The 20,094-nt window shown below is 43.2% G+C and overlaps 5 protein-coding genes across 6 annotated transcripts; 1 reads left to right on the forward strand and 4 right to left on the reverse strand.

Annotated features, from left to right (window-relative positions):
- Positions 1-1,040: 1,040 nt before the first annotated feature.
- LOC112873934 (probable glutamyl endopeptidase, chloroplastic) lies at positions 1,041-9,847 on the reverse strand. 2 transcript variants are annotated; one of them, XM_025937042.1, is made up of 16 exons: positions 9,772-9,847; positions 9,243-9,581; positions 8,180-8,393; positions 7,946-8,056; positions 7,743-7,788; positions 7,548-7,657; positions 6,969-7,472; positions 5,693-5,821; positions 5,123-5,419; positions 4,557-5,015; positions 4,320-4,385; positions 4,147-4,207; positions 3,813-3,962; positions 3,595-3,732; positions 2,837-3,117; positions 1,041-1,379 (listed from the first exon to the last, which is right to left on the reverse strand). In XM_025937042.1, coding segments are annotated over exons 1-16 (2,967 nt in total). In that variant the 5' UTR covers positions 9,833-9,847; the 3' UTR covers positions 1,041-1,378. The 2 variants fall into 2 exon arrangements, with proteins under 2 accessions (XP_025792827.1, XP_025792826.1); XM_025937041.1 differs by lacking the exon at positions 1,041-1,379 and having other exon boundaries at positions 2,833-3,117.
- Positions 9,848-10,488: 641 nt separating this feature from the next.
- LOC112873940 lies at positions 10,489-13,406 on the reverse strand. Its single transcript, XM_025937047.1, has 2 exons — positions 13,165-13,406; positions 10,489-11,434 (listed from the first exon to the last, which is right to left on the reverse strand). The coding sequence occupies exons 1-2, from the start codon at positions 13,235-13,237 to the stop codon at positions 10,743-10,745; spliced, it is 765 nt and encodes a 254-aa protein (XP_025792832.1). The 5' UTR covers positions 13,238-13,406; the 3' UTR covers positions 10,489-10,742.
- Positions 13,407-13,620: 214 nt separating this feature from the next.
- On the forward strand, positions 13,621-15,731 carry LOC112873941 (bifunctional TENA2 protein). The gene is made up of 3 exons (XM_025937048.1): positions 13,621-13,838; positions 14,939-15,150; positions 15,233-15,731. The coding sequence occupies exons 1-3, from the start codon at positions 13,695-13,697 to the stop codon at positions 15,546-15,548; spliced, it is 672 nt and encodes a 223-aa protein (XP_025792833.1). The 5' UTR covers positions 13,621-13,694; the 3' UTR covers positions 15,549-15,731.
- A 151-nt stretch (positions 15,732-15,882) lies between these two features.
- LOC112873943 (calvin cycle protein CP12-1, chloroplastic-like) lies at positions 15,883-16,638 on the reverse strand. The gene has a single exon (XM_025937051.1). The coding sequence runs from the start codon at positions 16,578-16,580 to the stop codon at positions 16,188-16,190; it is 393 nt and encodes a 130-aa protein (XP_025792836.1). The 5' UTR covers positions 16,581-16,638; the 3' UTR covers positions 15,883-16,187.
- Positions 16,639-18,701: 2,063 nt separating this feature from the next.
- LOC112873942 (bZIP transcription factor 53-like) lies at positions 18,702-20,094 on the reverse strand. The gene has a single exon (XM_025937050.1). The coding sequence runs from the start codon at positions 19,451-19,453 to the stop codon at positions 18,959-18,961; it is 495 nt and encodes a 164-aa protein (XP_025792835.1). The 5' UTR covers positions 19,454-20,094; the 3' UTR covers positions 18,702-18,958.

Below are 20,094 nucleotides of genomic sequence, written 5' to 3' on the forward strand. Positions count from 1 at the left end.
TAGCAATCAAAGCCGATGGCGAATTGGCGAGGAGGAGGCCAGTGGGGTGGGGACTTCCTACGACGTGCGAACGGATCCGAGGATGCTGCGTCAGGCGGTGGTGGAGGGAAGGCAAAGATGAGGACGGGGAGGACGTGCCGCGGCGACGGTGGCGCCACGGCACGGATCGCGAGTGGGAGAGGTGAAAAACACCAACACACCGGGCCGCATATCTCGGCTTGACACCTCAGCCGAGTCGTGATTCCGGCAGAGGAGCCGAGCTGTCGAGGAGAGGAGACGCTCCACCAGTTTGCCGTCCGATCTGCTAGGCGGACAGATGGCTCGCATCGGAGGCAGGACTGCACCGGACTAAACTTTACTCGAGTCGAATGTTTGAAAGTATTAAATATAAGCTAATTATAAAACCTATTATATAGATGGGGCTAATTCGCAAGAAGAATCCATTAAATCTTATATTATACTACAGTAAATATGTGTAGATTAATTAGGTTTAATAGATTCATCTCGTGAATTAGTCTTGTGAAATTAGTTTTATAGTTAGCTCATATTTAGTCTTCCTAATTGAAATCCAACATCTCATGTGATCCGAACTAGTCCATGTATCCAAACAGCCCTAACTCATAAAGCAAACTAGAAGCTAACAGTAATGTCTAACGGGCACTCGTGCAGTTGCACTGAAAAGTTTTCCATATGAGACTCCGACTTTTAGCTGCTGCGCACTTTTCAAATTGGCGATTAATCTCGGTTAAACAGCTGCAGTTACGCCTGATTACTAATGGTGGACGACGACCCAACAACCATAGTCTTCCACCTCACTCATCTTCTCTCTCGCCGTTTCCTTCTCCCCGCGCGCTGCGTGAACCGGCCCCGGCTTCCTCAGCCGCGGAGCGCCGCCAGAACGCCACCCGCAGCCCGCTGCCTAAGACATGTGCTACTAGATGCAACGACGCAACTCGCAAAGTCTTCGAGCCAGCATTCCGCTATTACTTCGGTTTGTTGTCAAAACAAAAGCGTTGCAGTTTCCCACCGAGTGCAAGATATGGGATCAAAACTCAAGAGACTGCATTCCTGTACAGAGTCAATAATTGTTAAGAATTACAGTTCTATTGCGTTGGCCTATACCAATAGAATAAATATGGATCCGAATATAAGGGGGTGCAATATCCACCGATGATTAGGCCTTTCCTACACTTTGTAGGCCCTACATGTTAGTCACACGATCATCTTATGCAGAAATCAATCAAATATAATGCCAATCAAGCCATGCCTGGTAGAGAAGGCAATGGGCATCAGTTCTGGCACAAGCGCAACAGCCCTTTATTTTCTGTTTGAGCCTGCTGTCCTGAGATGGTTTCACGCACCAGCTGAAGAAAGTTGATCTGTAGGAAATCAAGATAGTAATTGTCAGCTTCCTCGCTTAAGGATAAATATTTAATAAAACATACAAGTTTACGCAGATGTATGCATATTTGAACAAGGTAAGCAGTATTATATAAGAAGCATAAAGTGAAGCTACTTTATTGAAACCTTTTTCCTCAATATCCTTTGATAGTATGAACATTTAATATGCACAATGTATCAACCAAAATATTTGTTGTGCAAGATTACACGCACTTGTACTGTGTGACTTGTGAGATGTATGGAAAAATATTTTACACAGTGTGAGACTTATGACAAAATAGTTGGCACCTTGCTCCATGTGTTGACATAAGTAAAAAGACAAGGATTATCTATTTTCAGTTTAAAGAATGACGAGAATGGGTTTCGAAGCGAGCATCATAAATCCTATGACGACTAGAAAGGCGCGCGGCTTTGCCGCTCAGCGCCTGTATTTGCTGTCGTCGGATTGTAGTTGATTTAGGTCATACAAAGAGTAGTATTATTGTATACGTAGGTGTCATGATCTGCTGCCCGTTACTGTGCTTAGTATATATTTTGAACTCTGTAGTTTCGTGACGCTACTATTTAAGTAGAATATTATTTTTGGTATGGAAATGGAACTATCTTTACTTTGTTATATTTAGTGTTTTGGTTATAGTATTTTTGGTTATCATTTATTTTAAAAGTTTGTTTTGTAGCGAACCTTTAGCTTTTGAAATTTTGAGCAATTTTTTGTATTAAAAATTTCTTGATGTTAAGATGTTTCGGTGTCCGAATTCCGAATTGTAAAAGCGCTTTGAATTTGAAATTATAATTTAGATTTTGAATTTCGGAGCAATTTTTTTATCGAACACATTTAAATTTGAAGATGTTTTGGTGTCCATATTGCAGGTACGACGGATCACATGCAAGCATTTGTGCAAACGAGTTGCGAAAGCGTTTTGAAAATTCTATATTGAACAACTTTTAATTTCAACGCGTTTTGGTGTTCAAATTGTTCTCGTGTAGAAGTAACAAATGGAACAGGTTGTGGTTTGATTTAATTAAAATCCAAGGATTTTTTCTGAAGAAAATCCTGAGAGAGGATCAGGACGGCGGGTTGATTTTATAAGAACTTAAGGTTTTCTTTGCAAATTTATTTGAACTGGGAAGGTTGAACTGCGGGTTAATCCTGAGAAAAGTTGCGGGCCTTTTTGCAAAATTAACTAAGAGAGGATGCCGGACTACGGGTTGATTTCTCTACAGTCCGAGGGCTTTTTCGCAAAATGACCAGGACATGCACGATCAGACCGCGATCCGACGGCCGGGAATTGCCCGCGACATGGGACTCTCTCTGGCCATCTTTTGGTGCGCAAATCGTTATAGAGATACCAAAGGTGCCAATTAGTAGACACCATAAGCAACGGAGGTTTTTTTTTTTACTTCATAAGAAAAGCAACAATCAAAGAAAACTTACCACAGAAGCGATCGTGGTAGATATGAGGATCCCTCAGGACTTAGATCTTCACGAGCTGCACTGCCGCCACTGGCTGACAGTGTTTTGTTTTCGCTGTCAGCCACTGAATCTGAGTCAGCCTTGCTAGCACCGTTTACACAGTAGTTCTGCAGCCACCTATCAGTCTCCCAGAGGACGTGCATAATACTTTCCCTTGCAGAGTACCCATGGCTCTCAAAAGGAAGTATCACCAAACGAGACAGCGCACCGTGCCCTTTCAAGGCATTGAAAAATCGGTCTGACTGTAATATAAAATAGAAAGATAGAATTAGACAACGGTCAACTGGTACCTAAACAATGTAGACTACTAACATTCACTAACCAGTAAAAAAGGATAAACAGAGTATTAAATAATAACGTAGAAGATATTTTCCTCGAAAAGAAATGCACACAGGACAATCAAAAGTGATATGGCATTTTAGTTTACTAGTTAAGACACTGAAATCAAGCAGGTCTAATTTCACATATGCAAATGAGAACTGGTGACCTATAAAAACAATAAAACAAGTTTTTAGGACATGGCGACATTTGCTTTTTGTATTAGCCTAACTTTACTGATACAGGTTTTGGTCACTCATACTATTTCTGCATGGAAAATAATGTTCTTGCTGTTTGCTAAGACAACTATGAACATATTAAATTTGAATTAGAGACAGACTGCTTGAGAGAACTTCAAACATCATATAAGGCAGCAAGCAGATGGACAATGAAAAGTTGACCTGCATCGTCAATGTCCCAGAATTGTTGTCCTGCTCTCCATGGATAAGTAGGATTGGTTTCTTGATTTTGTTTGCTGACATGAAAGGGCTCATCTCAACATAGGTGCTTGTTGCCTCCCAGAGTGTCCTATCCTCATTCTGTAAAAAAAAATACATGCTGTTAATAAAGATTTAATAAACGATTCCACATATTGGCAATATACAGCATTAGTCTTAACCTGAAAACCAAATGGAGTCAGAGTCCTGTTGTAAGCTCCAGAACGAGCAATTCCGCAGCAGAAAAGATGAGAAGCGTGAGCTAAGAGATTAGCTGTCATGAATGCACCATATGAATGACCACCAACAGCAATTTTATCAGGATGAGCCACCTAAAGAAATGCAAAGAAATATACATATCATGTCAACTCTCGGAAGGCATTGCACCAGATAGAAGAATATTTTAAGTATATTTTGCGAACCATAAAAATCACTCGCAAGAAGATCCTGTGACTTCCACAAACTCATTCCGTAAAAAATATCATTTATATGTAAAACGAGATCGAAAAGGCTTACCCCTCTTTTAACAACTTCCTCAACTGCAGCCTCTGCACTTGCAACTAGTTGTTCCACATACCTACATTAGTTTGCAGTATTGAAACAATAAATATACTATGTTACAATATCATAGTTTAAAATTCTCTAGTATTGCAGAAGGAAATGGAATTGACCATAAGTAGCAAATATACCTGTCATTGGCCTCTTCGTCACCTTCACCAATAATCGGGATTGTTGGACCCGACAAAATAGCAAACCTGCAGACCATAGTATTGAGTGTGTGCGCATGTACCAGAAAGAAAAATATTTGCAAGACATCGATTGCAAAAAAAAAAAAAGAATGACTCCAAAATTTCTGAAAGGCTACTGAAGTGTACAGATGCCGTATGCATATTCTATTGTCACTAACAGCAAGAAGAGAAAAATACCCTCTAGCCAACCAAAGAAGAGGGGATGTAGCACCAATCCCTGGAAATTCATTAGGGGAACCACGCACTTGCCCAGCAGCATCTTTGCTTTTAAATTCACCAGGGTAGGACCAAACTAGACATGGCAAAGGTCCATCTTTTGATGGATCATAACCTGGGGGCAGATATAAGTTTGCTGTAAGTTGGACTCCATCCTTTCGCTGGTATCTTATCATCTCCTTATACAAGGAAGCAAGCTGAGGATATGGGTGTGGGAAATTTGTGATCTTAACTTGCTTCTTTTCTGGCCAAGTCTGCAAGTAATATTGTGTGTTCTCTGTTTTTGATTCTTTTGATGTAAGTATCTTTAACTGATCAAGGGACAGTTCCCCATCAGTTTTGTCTGACATCAGCGCAACAACAGATTCGTAATATTTTTCCTTGTCACTCTCCCATATCCGCTCTTTGCTTCCAGTATTTCTGCAAAAGAAGAATAAAAAGAAGAAGCAATCGTAAGTGACATGTGCCATGTTTCTGTACGATTGTATAGTAGAAATACAGAATATTGGTCATGGATCTAGACATACATATCAAACAAATCAAGGAATGGAACGTTTCCTTCTGGTGTGGCGCCCGTCCCATTCAACAAGACGTAAGTACTTCCATCTTGCTTCTTGATCTTTGCAATTACATATGTTCCCATGTCAGTTCTTCTCATCATTGGGGAGCCAGGATCAGAGTATACATCTTCTGACGATCGATCAAATAAAATGCGAGGGCTGACATCTTTTTCATCAGGAGAGAGCACCCATGTTCTTGTTTTCCGAGTTTTATACCAAGATTCATACACTAAAGCAAGAGATTCATCACACCAGGAAGTGCCTCTGTAACATCAGAATAAAAATCCAAGACGCAACAAGAGGAAATAGTTAGTTACTAGGAAAAAGTAATGAAGGGGTAGTGTGAAAAACATGCCATCTTGCTTTCACCTAGGCACCAACTACACTAACATTTGAATTAACTTTCACCTTTTCTTTTCTAGATTGAAAGCTATTTATTCATGTAAAGTTTCATGTTAGAAATATTGTAGTAAAGGCAGTGAAGAAAAGCTTAATGATCCAACAAAAGCAGGCTAATTGATAGTTTGAAGGACGTACGCATATCGAAGGTCAAGTTTATGCAGGATCTCTGGCTGTTCACCATTTATGGGCTCAGCATTTTCCATGTAAACTATGTCACGAGGTGAAACTTCTACTTTTGCATCTCCACCATCTTGTGTCTCCACCCTGATCAAAATAAGGGTAAAGTTAAACGAACTAGAACAAAGGAGAAACTCATGTACAATATAGCACCTCTTGAAAAATTAAGTCATGCATAACTCTCCAAGTAAATAATGTGCATGAATATCATAGATCATCCAAAAGATATAAATGAAACCCTAAGAGCAAAACTTATACATAAGAGATCTGATAATTACCCATATTATACTTCAACAAGAAAACATCAAAGACTGTAACCATCTAGTCAAAGTGAGATAAGAAAATAAAATATCTGCTGATGCTCTTTTAATGTGACTATGTGAGCATGAGTAATTTTACTGGCTTGGTAATGATATAAAATTGTATTGATGAGAAATCAATTTAAAGTAAAATCGGGTTGCTAATATAAAGCAAATATATCAATGTCACAAAATTCGCACCATATTAAAATCACATCTAATATAGTTAGAACTAATTACAAAAGGACAAAAGACAAGTTATCACTACCACGAAAGTTGTGCTTTCTCATAGACAAAATCCCAATTTTTCAATGTTCTGAATTCTGGAGAGTGTCCACGTTATGTTTCAACAAAGAAGTGTCTATGGTACTGGTTAACATTTGAACCTATTTCTTTTTTCACCTAGCTAATACATATAGCCTAGCAACCTATCCTTTTGTTTGATGGCCACTAGGGTCAGGCCCTGTGGACACAACAAAAATAACCTAGATTATCTGATCAATTTAAATGGTTTTAAGGTACTTAAAGTCCAAATCATATAACAGTAGAGTTTACTAAATATTTGTATTGTACCATTTGACACATAAAATAAGTATGTACCCATATTTTGGACATGGAAGAGATCTAATATGGAAAAATGTTCACGAGCATTGATTTTCATATATGCCTATATGGATAAATAAAAATGTTATATGTGAATTGATCGAAGATAAGCTATGCAGAATAAGTTAGCATAGATGGGTGCTATCAAATTATAGTTCAGATCAAATCAAATTGAGACCGTAAGCAAATATACAACTTGGATTGTGAGTCTGCACTAATTACAACAGCTCTGTAGAGTTTTATGATAATTACAGGAGAAACTTACCTGTAAATAAATGAAAAGGCTTCAATGCAAATTTTAATAAGTTAGCTCAGAGTGGTGTTCTACCTACCAATACAGAGTTGAAGGTTTGTCTGGCCTCCAATAGATTGAACGCTTTCCCTTGCGCACACTGCTCATTGTAATTGGAATGTCCTCAGCCAGGGGCAGATCACATAGTTCCCTAATAAACTTCCCATCTACAGTCCACAATTCAACTTTCTTTGGAAATCTCCCACAAGGTACAATGTAGGAATATGGACGGTGGATGGAAGAAACCATTAGGTATTTATCATCTGGTGATGGGTCAATGGATGTATATACTGCTGGACGGCCAATTGGCTTCACTGTTCCATCCAAAGAGGCTAACATGAGCTGTGAGGTTGCATAGTAATCAAATAGATCAGCATCATATTCATCTTTCAGCAGATCTTGGAAGGTTCGCACTTGGACTACATTCTTTGTCTCGTTAGATTGGATTTTCGGACCAGATGGAACTGATGGCTTCTGCGGTGGAGCTCCACGTGTCACAGGAATAGTGCAGACTAGCAGTGTACTATTGTTAACCCATACGAAGCTGCAACAATAGCAGAAAGAAGGTTAGTTACAATCAACAATGAAGAAAGACGCTGGGCATAGAAATTCATTTCACCTGTCAAAAATAGCATTTAGGTATATCTCAGGCGATTTAAAAAGTGGCATTGCTTCTCCAGATTCAACGTCAGCAATCCACACCCTTAGCTTGCCGCTTTTGTTGTCCTCCTATTTGAAAACAGTCCATATAAGTAACTATTCAAATACATCAGCTTTGTCTGATATCTGTTTTAAAGCCGAGTCAATCAATCACCTCATCAACTCGAACAGTGAAGGATATATGGCGGCCGTCTTGTGACCTAGTCACATAGTTCAGCGCATAAAATAGTGATTTGTGCAATCCATAATAGAAACAGAATTTATTTATGAAATGGGCAAAAGTAAAGAAAAAAAGTAGACAAAAAACTAGCAAGACAAATTATCAAAGTCACTTAATTGAAAATATAGAATAATTACCACGAGACAAAATTGATCCTTGCACCTACTGGATACCCATGTACCTCTTTCTCTGGGCCCAAAGTCCCATCATCCAACAGCTTATGGATACTTATTCCAGTGTAGAAAGACCTACAAATTAGATATATCAGATTTACAATAGTGAAATGTTACAAAATGCGGCAACAAACTTGTCATGAATGAAAGGAAATAGGGCAAAGCACTTAAAATTTGATCAAAGCTTTAAGTACTTACATTCTACTCCTAGTATTAGAATCGGCATCAATCCTTAGACCAGCAAGCTTCTCCTCAGGCTTTGCAAGATCCAATAGTGGTGGCAGTGCTCGACGCTTCAGGAACAGAATCTTGTCTTTGTTTGGTGAAAATGACAAGACAGGAAGTGGTGGTGCATCAACAATGTCCTGTATTTCTTTCGGAGGAAGGCGGTAGCCAATATCCCCTGAAAGGCCTGCATGGTATACAAATACAACAGGTTCACTGTACCATTTTCTGCCTTGTGGTTCTCGTGGAGTTGAATCCAGGATAAAATACACTCAAGCAATAAGTATAATCGTCACATAGCACACAAAAAATAAACCATGTATGAATGGCAAGAATATATACAGTCTCATTTGAGTGGACTGTTTATTATCATGATAAGCAACTCTCCTTCAATAGTCTAAATTACTGCCCCACAAGAAAATATCTGATCCCATTTGACTCCCAAGTTCTAGAGCCATTATCATTTATAGCTATCAAAAGCTTTAGCATCCAAAATTAGTTTACACAACCTAGGGACAACGTTCGCAACTCAAGTAGGTTCACAAAACAACTACAGAGATAGAATGGTAAACAGATTATAGGCAAGTTGAACTGAAGCGTGGTGTACTAATCTAGATAATTTGAACAGAACCAAGCTATGAACTTTCCTTGGCAACTAAAGATACACTGTTTTGACATCAAGCAAACTAAGTTAAGCTACTTGCAACTTAAATCGACCAAAATCCTGGGATAGTTGTACGAAGAAGGGAAAAGGTAAGAAATAGATTACGTGACCTTCACCAGAGCAAGCAAGTCATACTAGTCTATCTACGAAATAGATTAATGGTACAATCCGATCACGAACAATCCAAATCACAGCTGAAGAATACTAAAATCTTCTCGCGAGACGAACGACCGATCGAGACGCAGAAGTCGACCAGTGCTCCGATCTCGCCCCCGAAATCCCAGCGAATCCACCAAAACCCACAGGCCACAGATACATGACGCAACGGCTGACGAAGCGATCGACCGAGTAGACGAAGCGAGCGGCACGTACCGTCGTCTTCCTGGGCCACGGCGGACCCGGCCGGCGGCGGCTCATTGGACTCCCCGGCCGCGGCGGCACCGGCGGTGGCGGTGGCGATGTGGGACAGCCTGGACGCGGCGGAGCTCATGGCGCTCCGGCGGGGCAGGTGGAGATGCCGCCGCGGAGGAGGGGGAGGGCGGAGCGCGGTGGCGCGAGCACGCAGAGGTGGGAGCGGCAGCAGAGCGAGGCGGAGGCAGGCCCTGTGCAGGATGGAGATGGAGGACATGATTTTTCCGGGTCTCGCTTCCGTCTTGTATGCTGCCTTGTGTTGCGGTAGTGGAGATAGGATGAAAGATATTCTGCTCTTTTCTGCGGCAAACATTTTGTTTCAAAACGCAGGATTTAAATAAATTTCATCCAAAAGCACCATGCCTGAAGTAAATCTCGCATTTCAACTAGACCTAAAAATTTGTTTTTATTGAATTTCTGTCGTTTACGCGCCTTTAGCAACCACAAATGGTTTTTGTTTACTTGCTTTCTCGCTCGTAGATACGGGTACCTTTTACTTTGGTATCTTTGGCACTTTCTCGGTGGCAAATCTTTTCGTCCCGAGTCATCATGTCGCCACTCCCCTATCAGGCCCCCCTGCAAAGTAAAAACATAGTTTGATAATTCTTGTTTTGAAAGATAAACAAAGTTCGATATCATTTACATGGCGAACGAGAAAGGCCGTTTCCTTCCTTCTCTCGCCCCGTTTGTCTTCCAGCTAGACAGATGCCTATGCGGCGGGATGAGCATTGAGCACCGGCCGAATGATTGGCTGGAAATCCACCTGCTCTGCCGATCCGTGTCCATCCCTGCTCGGGGAAGATCTCGAGGGTGGTGTGCAGCATTCTCCTGCATATTAGACCACGGGTGGTACATACAGGCCTTGGATTTTGACCAGTCTACCATGTATTATAGAGTCTATTTGGAGGAACTAAAATTGGAGTGCTAAACTTTAGCACATATTAGCACTCGTACACATGCTAAAATTTTTAAATCTTGGCTAAAGTTTAGCCCACCTCATCGTACTAAAATTTAGCACTTCCATCCATTAGCACTTAGATCAAAAATAGTCTAATTTTGGCAGCTTGGAGCCTACACTTCTCCCTCACAAGTCAAGGACCGACTTCAGTTAATATACCCTTCAAAACGAAGTCTTCAGAAGCAGAAAAGGCATTATCAGACGAAAGCACCAATCAAACACTAGACTGGAGAGCCGTCTCCCCAAACATTTTTTTTAACAATAAGATACTCCTCATAACTTTTTCCTGCAAGTGGTTCGGTACTGCTGCAATTTGCCTATTTGTGGCGCATTCTGCACAATATCAAGAGTTGCATGCACACGTTTCTATAATACAGTAGCCAAAACACGAATTACAAATAAGAATCATACCTATTCTATGTAATCGTACAAAATGAGCTACAACAAAACAATCTAATTGTTTCCATGCTCCAGTATAACACAGCACACTTCGGTTTGCAGTTTCAAAACAAACCGAACCATTTTGATTCTTCCTGTTTTTCCTCAGATGTTTCATAGTATGTTGACTCCTCTCTTTCATGGCTTGTATAACTATCCATGTATTCTGAACCATCTTCTGAAGCATATGATGATGATTCATTCTGAGGTTGGATAGATTGAAACATGTATTTCAGGCCACTTAGGATATCATAAATCATCAGTCCAATTCTTCCTCCACCCCAGCTTCCTAGTTGGCTTCCCACGAGGTATCCCAGTTTTCCAAACCTCTCCTCACCGTGGAAGCCACCCGCATAAGTTCCAAACAAGGTGCCACTGCCCCGGAGAAAACCTTCTGTCATGCTTCCACCAAAGTACATTGCTTCAAAGAAGTCCCAACCACAAGAAATTATTGGCCCCAATATCCGATTGGCTTGACGAGCAGCCACTTTTGCCGCTTTTGTACTGACCTTCTGAGCTTGCTTGGCTGCTTCAGCAGGTGCTAGGCCTTCTGTCATGGCATCAGCTAATGCTTTCTCCATGGCGTGTTGCCGCACCCTTTCCAGGTGTGCAGTTCGAAGGTTATTGACATACAACTTGACACCCTCCTTCACTGTGCATGCAAGGCTGCCAGAGCCCATGTCGAAGCAGTTCATGAATGTGAACTGACCACTCTTTGATGCAGCCTCCTTTCCAACAAGTTCCCTGAATTTCTCAGCTGTAAATAAGAAGTGAATGTCATTCCGGGAGATAACTTTGCTTTTTATCTGAATCCATGAATATCTACAAGAAGTTAAGTTTCGAGAATTAAAAAAAGGAACCAATAGCTTGCAATATTGGACTATCAAACTGTCATATTCAACTGTGGCTATGGAAACATGGGAGCGTTGCTTGCAGAACGTCAATCTGACTACTTAGCAAGAATTATCTTTAAATAGACCTGCTCGGCTGGTAATAGGAGTATGGCGAAACTTGAGATTACATAAAACAGATTGGTAAAGCTGTGCAACTAACCACTCTGCCATATCCAATATTTACAATCGAGCCAATTACCAGTCATTAATGACTCAGAAACACAATGTATAGTCACTCATAGTTCTTCAGTGAAGTATAGGCATGCTACCACCAATACTAAGGCTTTCTGTTTGTTTTGTTTGGCATATGCTATAAAATGAGTGCTTGTGGCTCCATTAGAATGCTAGTCGATGAGCACACACCTCTCAGTAAGCAGCTGATATCAGGCAAACTTGTAAAACTGAAAGCTCATCGGTTCTCTTATTATTGATTTACTTGAAAACCTGTTTGAACAGGTAGAAGTTCTGGCTCTTGCCTGTAGAATATATGGAACTCTGAAGCCCTGGCTTTTATGAATCAAAAGCAGAGCTAGTGGAGTGTTTCATACTCTTAACTATGGCTACAACTTCTGCACTTCTACAGTTTCCGTTGTTTCAATTTTACTTTTTATCCTTGCAAATCAGATGTATAAATAATTATATTATTTTTTGTTATAAACTTATAATGATGGTAAGTCATATGTTTTGTTGTAATTGAGACTTGAGAGATCTCACATCCACCTATAGCATTTGGGGCAATGAAGTCAACAACATAGTGGTCTAAGTTTTTTGTAGTTGTACATGGCTTCATCTAGGCTCCTGAGAGGCCCAAAAACTGAGCCTGGCTCTTTGGCCAAGTGGCTATGAGCCCATGACCAATGCATATAAGCTGGGTCTGTGCAGGACGAGACAACACAAAAGTAAATTCTGTAACGAGCATAAACCATCACATTAACACCTTCAAAGTAATCAACATAAGTGCTGTCAGGAGCAGGATACATTGTTATGCTAAGGATATGCAGTGACTATCTGCTCATATTGCTAGGCTCATACATGTAAAATGCCATCATATTATCGCATATTAGCCCATGCTGACAAATATTCAACCCACACTCAGCTGCTGACATATATAATAAAACAGTAGTAGTAAAGAGCTGCTAATTCTGACAAATTTAATACTTTCTGCTGTGTTATGACAAAATGTATTATTAACAAACTCAATCAGATCTTTCTGGCAAATTCATGACTTCAATAACTCTACACGGATTTTCTTTGCAACTTTGCAGCTCCACAATCACAAGTACGGCAGCGAAGAACTTAGAAAAAATGGAAGGAGAATTCAACCATCCACATCAATCTAAACCAGCAAATAAATGCATAATTACTCCATGAAAGCGGAAATTACCCCCTAAGGTATAAACTACAGATCGACGAATCTAAACGCGTCAGTACTCAAAATTAAAATCAAGTAAATTCGCGTTTCCTCACCAAAAAATCAACTACTTCCCAACAATCGACGAAGCTAACCGTAAACCAGTGCCCACAGATCTTCGCCTCGGAAACTAACCGGTGAAATTGCACAGGAAAGAAAAGATTCTGCCACCGGAAAACTAACCAGTCATGCTGAGCGCGAGGACGCCCATGATGAAGAGCATCAGCCGCACGCGCCGCTTTTGTATGTCCAACATCTTCGCCCGCCGCCGTCTGGATCGAACGCCGGGAGGATCTCACCCTGCCTACGGACCAATCTCCCGCTCCCTCTCGCCACCGCGGAGGAAGAGGGAAAGAGAGAGAAAGCAAGGAAGGAGAATGGCCGCAGCGTCCTCTTCGCTGCCGCCGCGTGTTAGAGACTGATCCGCGTTGCCTTCCTAAGCACGGCGTTTTTGCTAATATTAACTGACAGGCGGGGCCACAGTGGCAGAGGACCTCAGTAATCAGTGGGGTCACTCGAGCGGGAGACACCGTCTGATGCGGCGTAAGGGGAGGAAATTTCGAGGACTGCGACGTCAGGGGAGGAAATTTTGAGGGGCTCAGCGGTAATTTTCCTAGTGGTCAAAGCGTGAGGGCCCCATCCCCAGGGACCGGGACCGGGAGCGGGTGAGCGGCGGACTTGGAGGTTCAGCAACCGCGATCCAGACGGCGGCGATGGACGGCGACGGGGTCGAGGCGAGCACAACGGCGGCATGGATCGAGAGGCACCGGCAGATGTACGAGCGGGCCACGCGGCACCCGTTCACCGTCTCCATCCGCGACGGCACTATTGACTTGTCCACCTTCAAGCGCTGGCTGGTAAGTCCCTCAATGTCCCCGCAACTGATGCAGTTTAAACTTGTGAGGTTCTCGTTGTGTGACGCCTCCAACTGCGAGAAGATTGATGTGGGCTTGCCTTTGACCATGCCAAGTAGCTTTTTTTTTTTGGCTCGGGGGCTCCAGGCATGGAGCTTCGCGCATCAAGTTGTATGTGTAGCGGAGTCTGGAGTTGCTACTACGATAACGAAAACTAGCGTGAGCGGCTATAGAATTTAGTGATGAACAGTTGGGATAGGCATTTGATTTAAAGTGATGATGGGGGATTTGTGTTAGAAACGGCTTTAGAAGAACTGCGAATTTGAAATGGAACCTGATAGCGTGAAGGCAAAAGATCTTTATACTGTGGGTGTGAAGATCCTGTGTTTGCAATGGACTAATTGGTACTAAATGTTACCGTTGAATTGTTCCTTCCGATTTCCAGAAATAACTTTTGGATAGAATTGGCTCTTTGTTGACATTATCCAATTGAGAAAACGTACAGTGATCAATGATCATATTCAGGAAATCAGGTAAAAAACAACTCAACTCCTAGTTCCATTGAGCATGGTATTATATTGAAAGTTGGGTACTCTGTTATGATCTTGAGCTCTTGTTCTAGGTACTATTGTGGCTATTAAAATCCCCTCCTAAGAGATTGTTCTCCTTTAATGATTTGGATCCGGTTCTTCTTGAGATAGATCTCCCTGTAGGCACATATTATTATGCTTTTTTTATTGTATAGCACTATAACATACATATACAAAAGCGGAAAAAAAACTTGTAAATGTTTTGTTCTATCATGCTTCCTGTTACTTGTTCTGCAACAGAGATCTTTACCACACACTGATAGAGCTTATTTAGCATACTGAAGGAAGCAGTAACACTAAATTTTGCAATAGTTCAAAGTATTTTTGCGGTTGATAGTTACAAGTGAAATTCAGATACTTTATACATTCGTAATGGAGTTTATGGGGGGGTTTATAATTATTGGATTTGTATTGGTTAACTTTATTTTTGTGTTTTGCTTCCGAAAAACCTCCATGTTTGCTATCTGTGTCCTCATCGGGGAAAAAATAACATTGTTTGTTTGCCATATTCAGAGCCAGGACTACCTGTTTGTGAGGGAATTTGTCGCATTTGTAGCTAGTGTACTGCTTAAGTGTTGCAAACAAGACAGTTCAGACATGGAAATTATCTTGGGTGGAGTAGCTTCTCTCAATGATGAGCTCTCTTGGTTCAAGAATGAAGCTGCCAAATGGGGTATCGATCTAGCAAGTGTTTCACCGCTCCAATCTAATATGGAGTACCACAGGTTCATCTCTGTCAAACATTAGCAAAATTTTCCCCACAATAGCATGTCTGAAGACTATAACTGACATTAGCCTTATTGTCAGGTTTCTTCAAAGCTTTACAGAGCCAGAGATTAGCTATGCTGTTGCTGTAACTACCTTCTGGATAATTGAAACCGTGTACCAGGACAGCTTCGGTTTCTGTATAGAAGAAGGTAATAAGACGCCACCGGAGCTCCTGGGCACCTGCCAGAGATGGGGCAGCGCTGAGTTCAAACAGTACTGCCAGTCTCTGCAGAGAATCGCGGATCGCAGCTTGGCAAATGCGCCTGCTGATGCTGTCAAGAGCGCTGAAGAGGCCTTCATCAGGGTACTCGAACTGGAAATTGGTTTCTGGGAAATGAGCTCTTCTCAGTCTTAACTGGCAACGTATACTCGAACGAAATAAATGGCTGCGGCCTCAGACCCAAGCATGAAACATGTACTGTATTTTCCCCTGTATATTGGTTTCATCTAGCTCCTGTATGGCTGTATCGTTGTCACCTGACAAGTACATTCCCCTGCGGGCTCAGACATAAAGAACTGAAATAATGTTGCCTTCTGAGATCCAAGTGTCAACAGATTACAACTTCTGGCACTGCAGCATTATATTATCCAGACATATATTGCAATTTCTTCGTGTACTAATTGGACAAAGACTCTTAAATTCGTGGTCTAAACAAGACGTTAGATCTTCGATACTTCACAGCATAGCACATACTAGTAAAATCATGTTCCAGAAGCACACTAGCAAACATATTCCTAATGATTACATCTTGCCTTGGGATTACAGTAGGAGCTCCTAAATATTTCTTGTAAACAACAAACCAATAGGCACACCTCGCTTTATTGTAAACCAAGCCAGATTAAACGAAGAAACCAAACTCAAACGCCCAAGGAGACGAAGGAGCAGGTCCGATCCATCATACATGCACGCATGTCTACATGTTGCCATCATGCCACTCCAACTAAGCTAGCTTAGCTAGATCGCGTGACAGCGATGGCGGCAGCCAGGATGGGCTCAATCCTCATACATGCGGCACTCGTCGGTCTCGGGGTTGTCCTTGCAGTACTCCTCGAGCGGGTCGGCGCCCTTCTGCCGGTCCCGCGCGTGGCTGGCGGCCGCGCTGAGCTCCTCCACCTCGTCCCACGCCGCCACGCACTCGCCGCTCACCGGGTCGTCCGCGCACGTCTCCTGCGCCTGCTTGATGCTCTCGGACACCTTGTTGGCGAGGTCCGGCGGCGTGGCCGGCGAGCTGGCCGCCACGGCCACCAGCCGGCGGTGCGCGCGAACTGGCCGGGCGACGAACGACACGGCGTTCGGGCGGAGCTGCGGCGGGGCCGGGGCCTGCTGGAGGCTTCTTGGAGCCGGGAAAGCGGCTATGGCAGCCATGGTGGTGACCATGCTGGCCATGGCGTGATGATTGGGAGATCTTGGAGTGGCGATGGAGTGAAGCAGGAAGGTTTTTGGTTGGGTTGGGCTGGTGTCCTTTTTATGATGCCTCTCATCTTATCCCTTCCCCGCCAATTCTGTGGTGACAGATCAGCCACGGCAGATTTTCATTCTAGAAGCTCTTTTTCTCTTCTAAGTTTTCTTTATTTCCACCTTGGATGGCTACTTGAGGACGATTGTGGTTATCGATTGCAAGTTTTACTAGTTGTTGAAAAACCTATCAAGGATATGCTGTTTTTCTCCTCTCGCTGATAATAGGTAGATAGCCTGGTCTAAAGTTGCATGTAAAATATCAAGTGTACAAAGGCTTTTATCTAGCTGAGAGATGAACAGGAGCAGCCTGCGCGTTTTACCAGCTGATGGGGGAGAACCATGCAAGCACGGAAGCACCAGATTTGAGCTGCTAGCTAGTCCCAACTACTCGCCGAACACGTAGCTCTGTCGAACTCGGCCGGTAGAGGCGTCGTCGAATTTGACGCCTGCGGCTGCGCGAGGACGACAGATCGCCGTCACGTACGCAGACGCTAAAACCAGGGGAATCATCGACGGGAATCTAGCTAGCGGCCAGCGGCCCGGCCGGTCAGCCGCTGTGAGCTCGATCGGTCTCTCTATATGCAGATCAACCATCTCTCTCACAAAGCTTTCATGCATGGCCGATTGGGTGATGACACGCCATGCATACAGTTTTATCTGCCTGAAGTGCCTGGCGAGCGAAGAAAATGTCGGTACGCGTCGACGTCTAGTCAGCGCGCTCGAGTGTCTTGTAGTGCTACTACCGTCCAGTTTAACGCCTCGTCAGCGCAGGGGTGAACGAAAATTGTCGCTTGCATCGCATCACCGTGTGTGTCAGGCTGGCAGCGACGCAGCGTTTGTTTTTGCAACGGATCTCAACGTCTCTCGGTCAAGCCACATGGAGCAGCAAGGTTGTCTGCAATCGTACAAAATATCGTCCATGCTGGTACAGTTGCTGTCGAAGATTTCACGAATCCTCGTCATTGTATGATCAGGGGAGAAGAATCGATCTAAGTCGTATGTTTTATTCGCTATACTTTCTCCGTTCTAAATTACTAGTCCATCACCCTATGAGCATGGACTAATTAAAATTAATATAAAATAAGATTTATAGCTAATAAATATAATTATCTATCACATGCTCTCTTTCATCTACTAAATATTCTAACGTACAGTATTCTAAAGATACATACTCATCATTATCTAGTTATAATATATTTAGTTAGAAATAATATTTTTTTTACTTTGTATCACACGTACCTCCATATGTATTTGATATGTATTTAATTGAACCATCTATTTAAGCTATATGAACATAAAAATTGGTATTCCAAAAATTCATTTAAATCTTTTCGTATAGCAAAACAAATTAAAAAATAAAACTTCTACACTATAGTTATCGTTAACTATAGATACAAATAAAAATATACCAAGTATATTTCAGTATATATAAAGATTAAGATTGTTGAAATCTCAAAGTATGACTTAAGTTGTATGAGATACTGTATAGTTATAGTCATATGTATATTCATAATAATTTTTAGACCATTAAATGATCTTAAATAAAAAAATTACCAAATACGAAGTTTTAGATCTCATCATTCTCTACAATTTTGATATAAAATTTGACTTCATCCGAGGTTATATAAAAAAGTTATGATTTTTTTGTGTGAAATAATTTTTAGAGGCAGGTCAAGCCATTACCCGCCCCTAAAAATACGTTTTAGCCCTGGAAATGCTATTTCCAGGAGCGGGTGGTGGAGTCAGCCGCCCCTATAAATGCCATTTTTAGGGGTAGGTGATACCATCACCTGTCCCGTAAAAATACTTTTATAGGAGCGGGTCGGATGCTATAGTAACCGTACTCAACTTGTAGGAGCGGGTTACCTTTTAACCTTTAAAAAATAAAATAGAGCGTTCCTACATATCATTTTTGTAGTAGTGAAATTTATCCAACTTTAAATGCAGTAATATCTACGATATCAAATAAGTACACTGTCAGAACACATATCATGGGGAGACTACGTAGCTTTGTTTCCAGAATTTATCCAACAACATGGATTAGCAACCTGTGAAAAATAGATTCTTGTGCACTAGAATTCCACAAACATATCACTTAACTACTTCAGTTCCTGCATGTATTACACAATACACAACTTACATGATTTCTTTATTCGTCGACGACATTAACACAACACACTTCACTGTATACCACGGTAATAGTTCGCATGACAAAGCATACAGCACAAGTGCACAAAGCAAGCTGGGGCTCATACAACCAACAGCGCGCGAAATATATATAACAGCACAGCAGAGCATTCACACAATCACACGACCATACCGACGGCGTCCATGACGTCGGGCTGCAACAGCATCTGGATCTCCATCGGCAGTTGCAGGGGCGGCGGAGGCGCCAGCGGCATGACCGGCATCTGATGCGGGCCGCCGTACAGCTGCACGAGGTGGTCGGGCACGCCCGGCACGTCGAGCGCCACGCCGGCCACGCCGCCCAGCAGGCGGAGCTGGGAGTTGCGCAGCAGGAGCGCGGCGCACAGCTGGCGCGCGTGCGCCGCCAGCACGCGGTTCTCCTGCTCGAGCGCGCGGCCCCGCCGCAGGGCCTCCCCGGCGCCGGCGCGCATCGCCTCGTTCTCGCGCCGCAGGCGCTCCGCCTCCGCTGTCAGGTCGTCCACGTGCTGCTGCCGCTTCATGCGGGACTTGCGCGCCGACAGCCTGTTAGAGGTCATGCGGTTGCGCCGCCGCTCCTCCTCGGTGGCCACCGCGGCGCGGCGCGCCCCCTGCGCCGCTGCCGCCGCCGCAACCATCTTGCCACACAAGGGAATAGAAGCACTTACCTGCTTGGAGCAGTGCCGCTCCTAGCAGTTAAACGATCGAGCGTAGGAGTATGCGCTAGGAGAGGCACGGCACTTAGCAGCAAAGGAGGAGAGGGCCGGGAGAAGAACGGGACGGGATCATGGAACAGCAGGAACACGAACTGATTAGTGGCAATGTTTTTGCGACGAGCAAAGCTTCGATTCTGAATCGAGCCAAAGCTTTGCTCGGAACGTCGGGGGAGGCGGCCGATCAGGAGATCACGTAGAGGAAGTAGAGGAGCACGATGGAGAGGGAGTGGAGGTAGCAGAAGTGGTGGCTGACCTCATTGAGCGACATGGGCGCGGGAGCTTGATGACGGAGCAGGAGCAGAGAGAGATTACTGCAACTAAAGCTCGCCACAAAACCTGACGGGGATGTTCCACTGAAGATACTTAGCTAGCTGAAGCCAGGCGTCCGGCGGCCTGGAGAGGTGGAGGCATGGCGCGCTACCCGCTTCCAATCAACCAAGAACGCAGCACTCAACTTGGGAGGAGAGAAGGCTGGAGGAGCGGAAGGGGAGGTCTGAGGTGTGGCCAGGGATGCAAATTTAACGCGGGGAGCTGAGGCCTGAGGACGCATGCGTGCACAAAGA

This window comes from Panicum hallii, chromosome 9, assembly GCF_002211085.1.
Source record: "Panicum hallii strain FIL2 chromosome 9, PHallii_v3.1, whole genome shotgun sequence".
Lineage (NCBI taxonomy): Eukaryota > Viridiplantae > Streptophyta > Magnoliopsida > Poales > Poaceae > Panicum > Panicum hallii.

Bases quoted from the DNA above. Each gene is read 5' to 3' on its own strand.
- LOC112873934 (XM_025937041.1), bottom strand. From the start codon at position 9,832: ATGATGACTCGGGACGAAAAGATTTGCCACCGAGAAAGTGCCAAAGAT. The intron at 7,473-7,547 runs GTGAAATGAATT...CTATTGTTGCAG, and splicing joins CTAAATGCTATTTTTGACAG to CTTCGTATGGGTTAACAATA. The intron at 3,963-4,146 runs GTAAGCCTTTTC...GCATTTCTTTAG, and splicing joins AGGAAGTTGTTAAAAGAGGG to GTGGCTCATCCTGATAAAAT.
- LOC112873942 (XM_025937050.1), bottom strand. From the start codon at position 19,453: ATGGTTGCGGCGGCGGCAGCGGCGCAGGGGGCGCGCCGCGCCGCGGTG.
- LOC112873943 (XM_025937051.1), bottom strand. From the start codon at position 16,580: ATGGCCAGCATGGTCACCACCATGGCTGCCATAGCCGCTTTCCCGGCT.
- LOC112873941 (XM_025937048.1), top strand. From the start codon at position 13,695: ATGGACGGCGACGGGGTCGAGGCGAGCACAACGGCGGCATGGATCGAG. The intron at 13,839-14,938 runs GTAAGTCCCTCA...TGCCATATTCAG, and splicing joins CCACCTTCAAGCGCTGGCTG to AGCCAGGACTACCTGTTTGT. The intron at 15,151-15,232 runs GTTCATCTCTGT...CCTTATTGTCAG, and splicing joins TCTAATATGGAGTACCACAG to GTTTCTTCAAAGCTTTACAG.
- LOC112873940 (XM_025937047.1), bottom strand. From the start codon at position 13,237: ATGTTGGACATACAAAAGCGGCGCGTGCGGCTGATGCTCTTCATCATG. The intron at 11,435-13,164 runs GTTAGTTTTCCG...TCTTATTTACAG, and splicing joins CCTCGCGCTCAGCATGACTG to CTGAGAAATTCAGGGAACTT.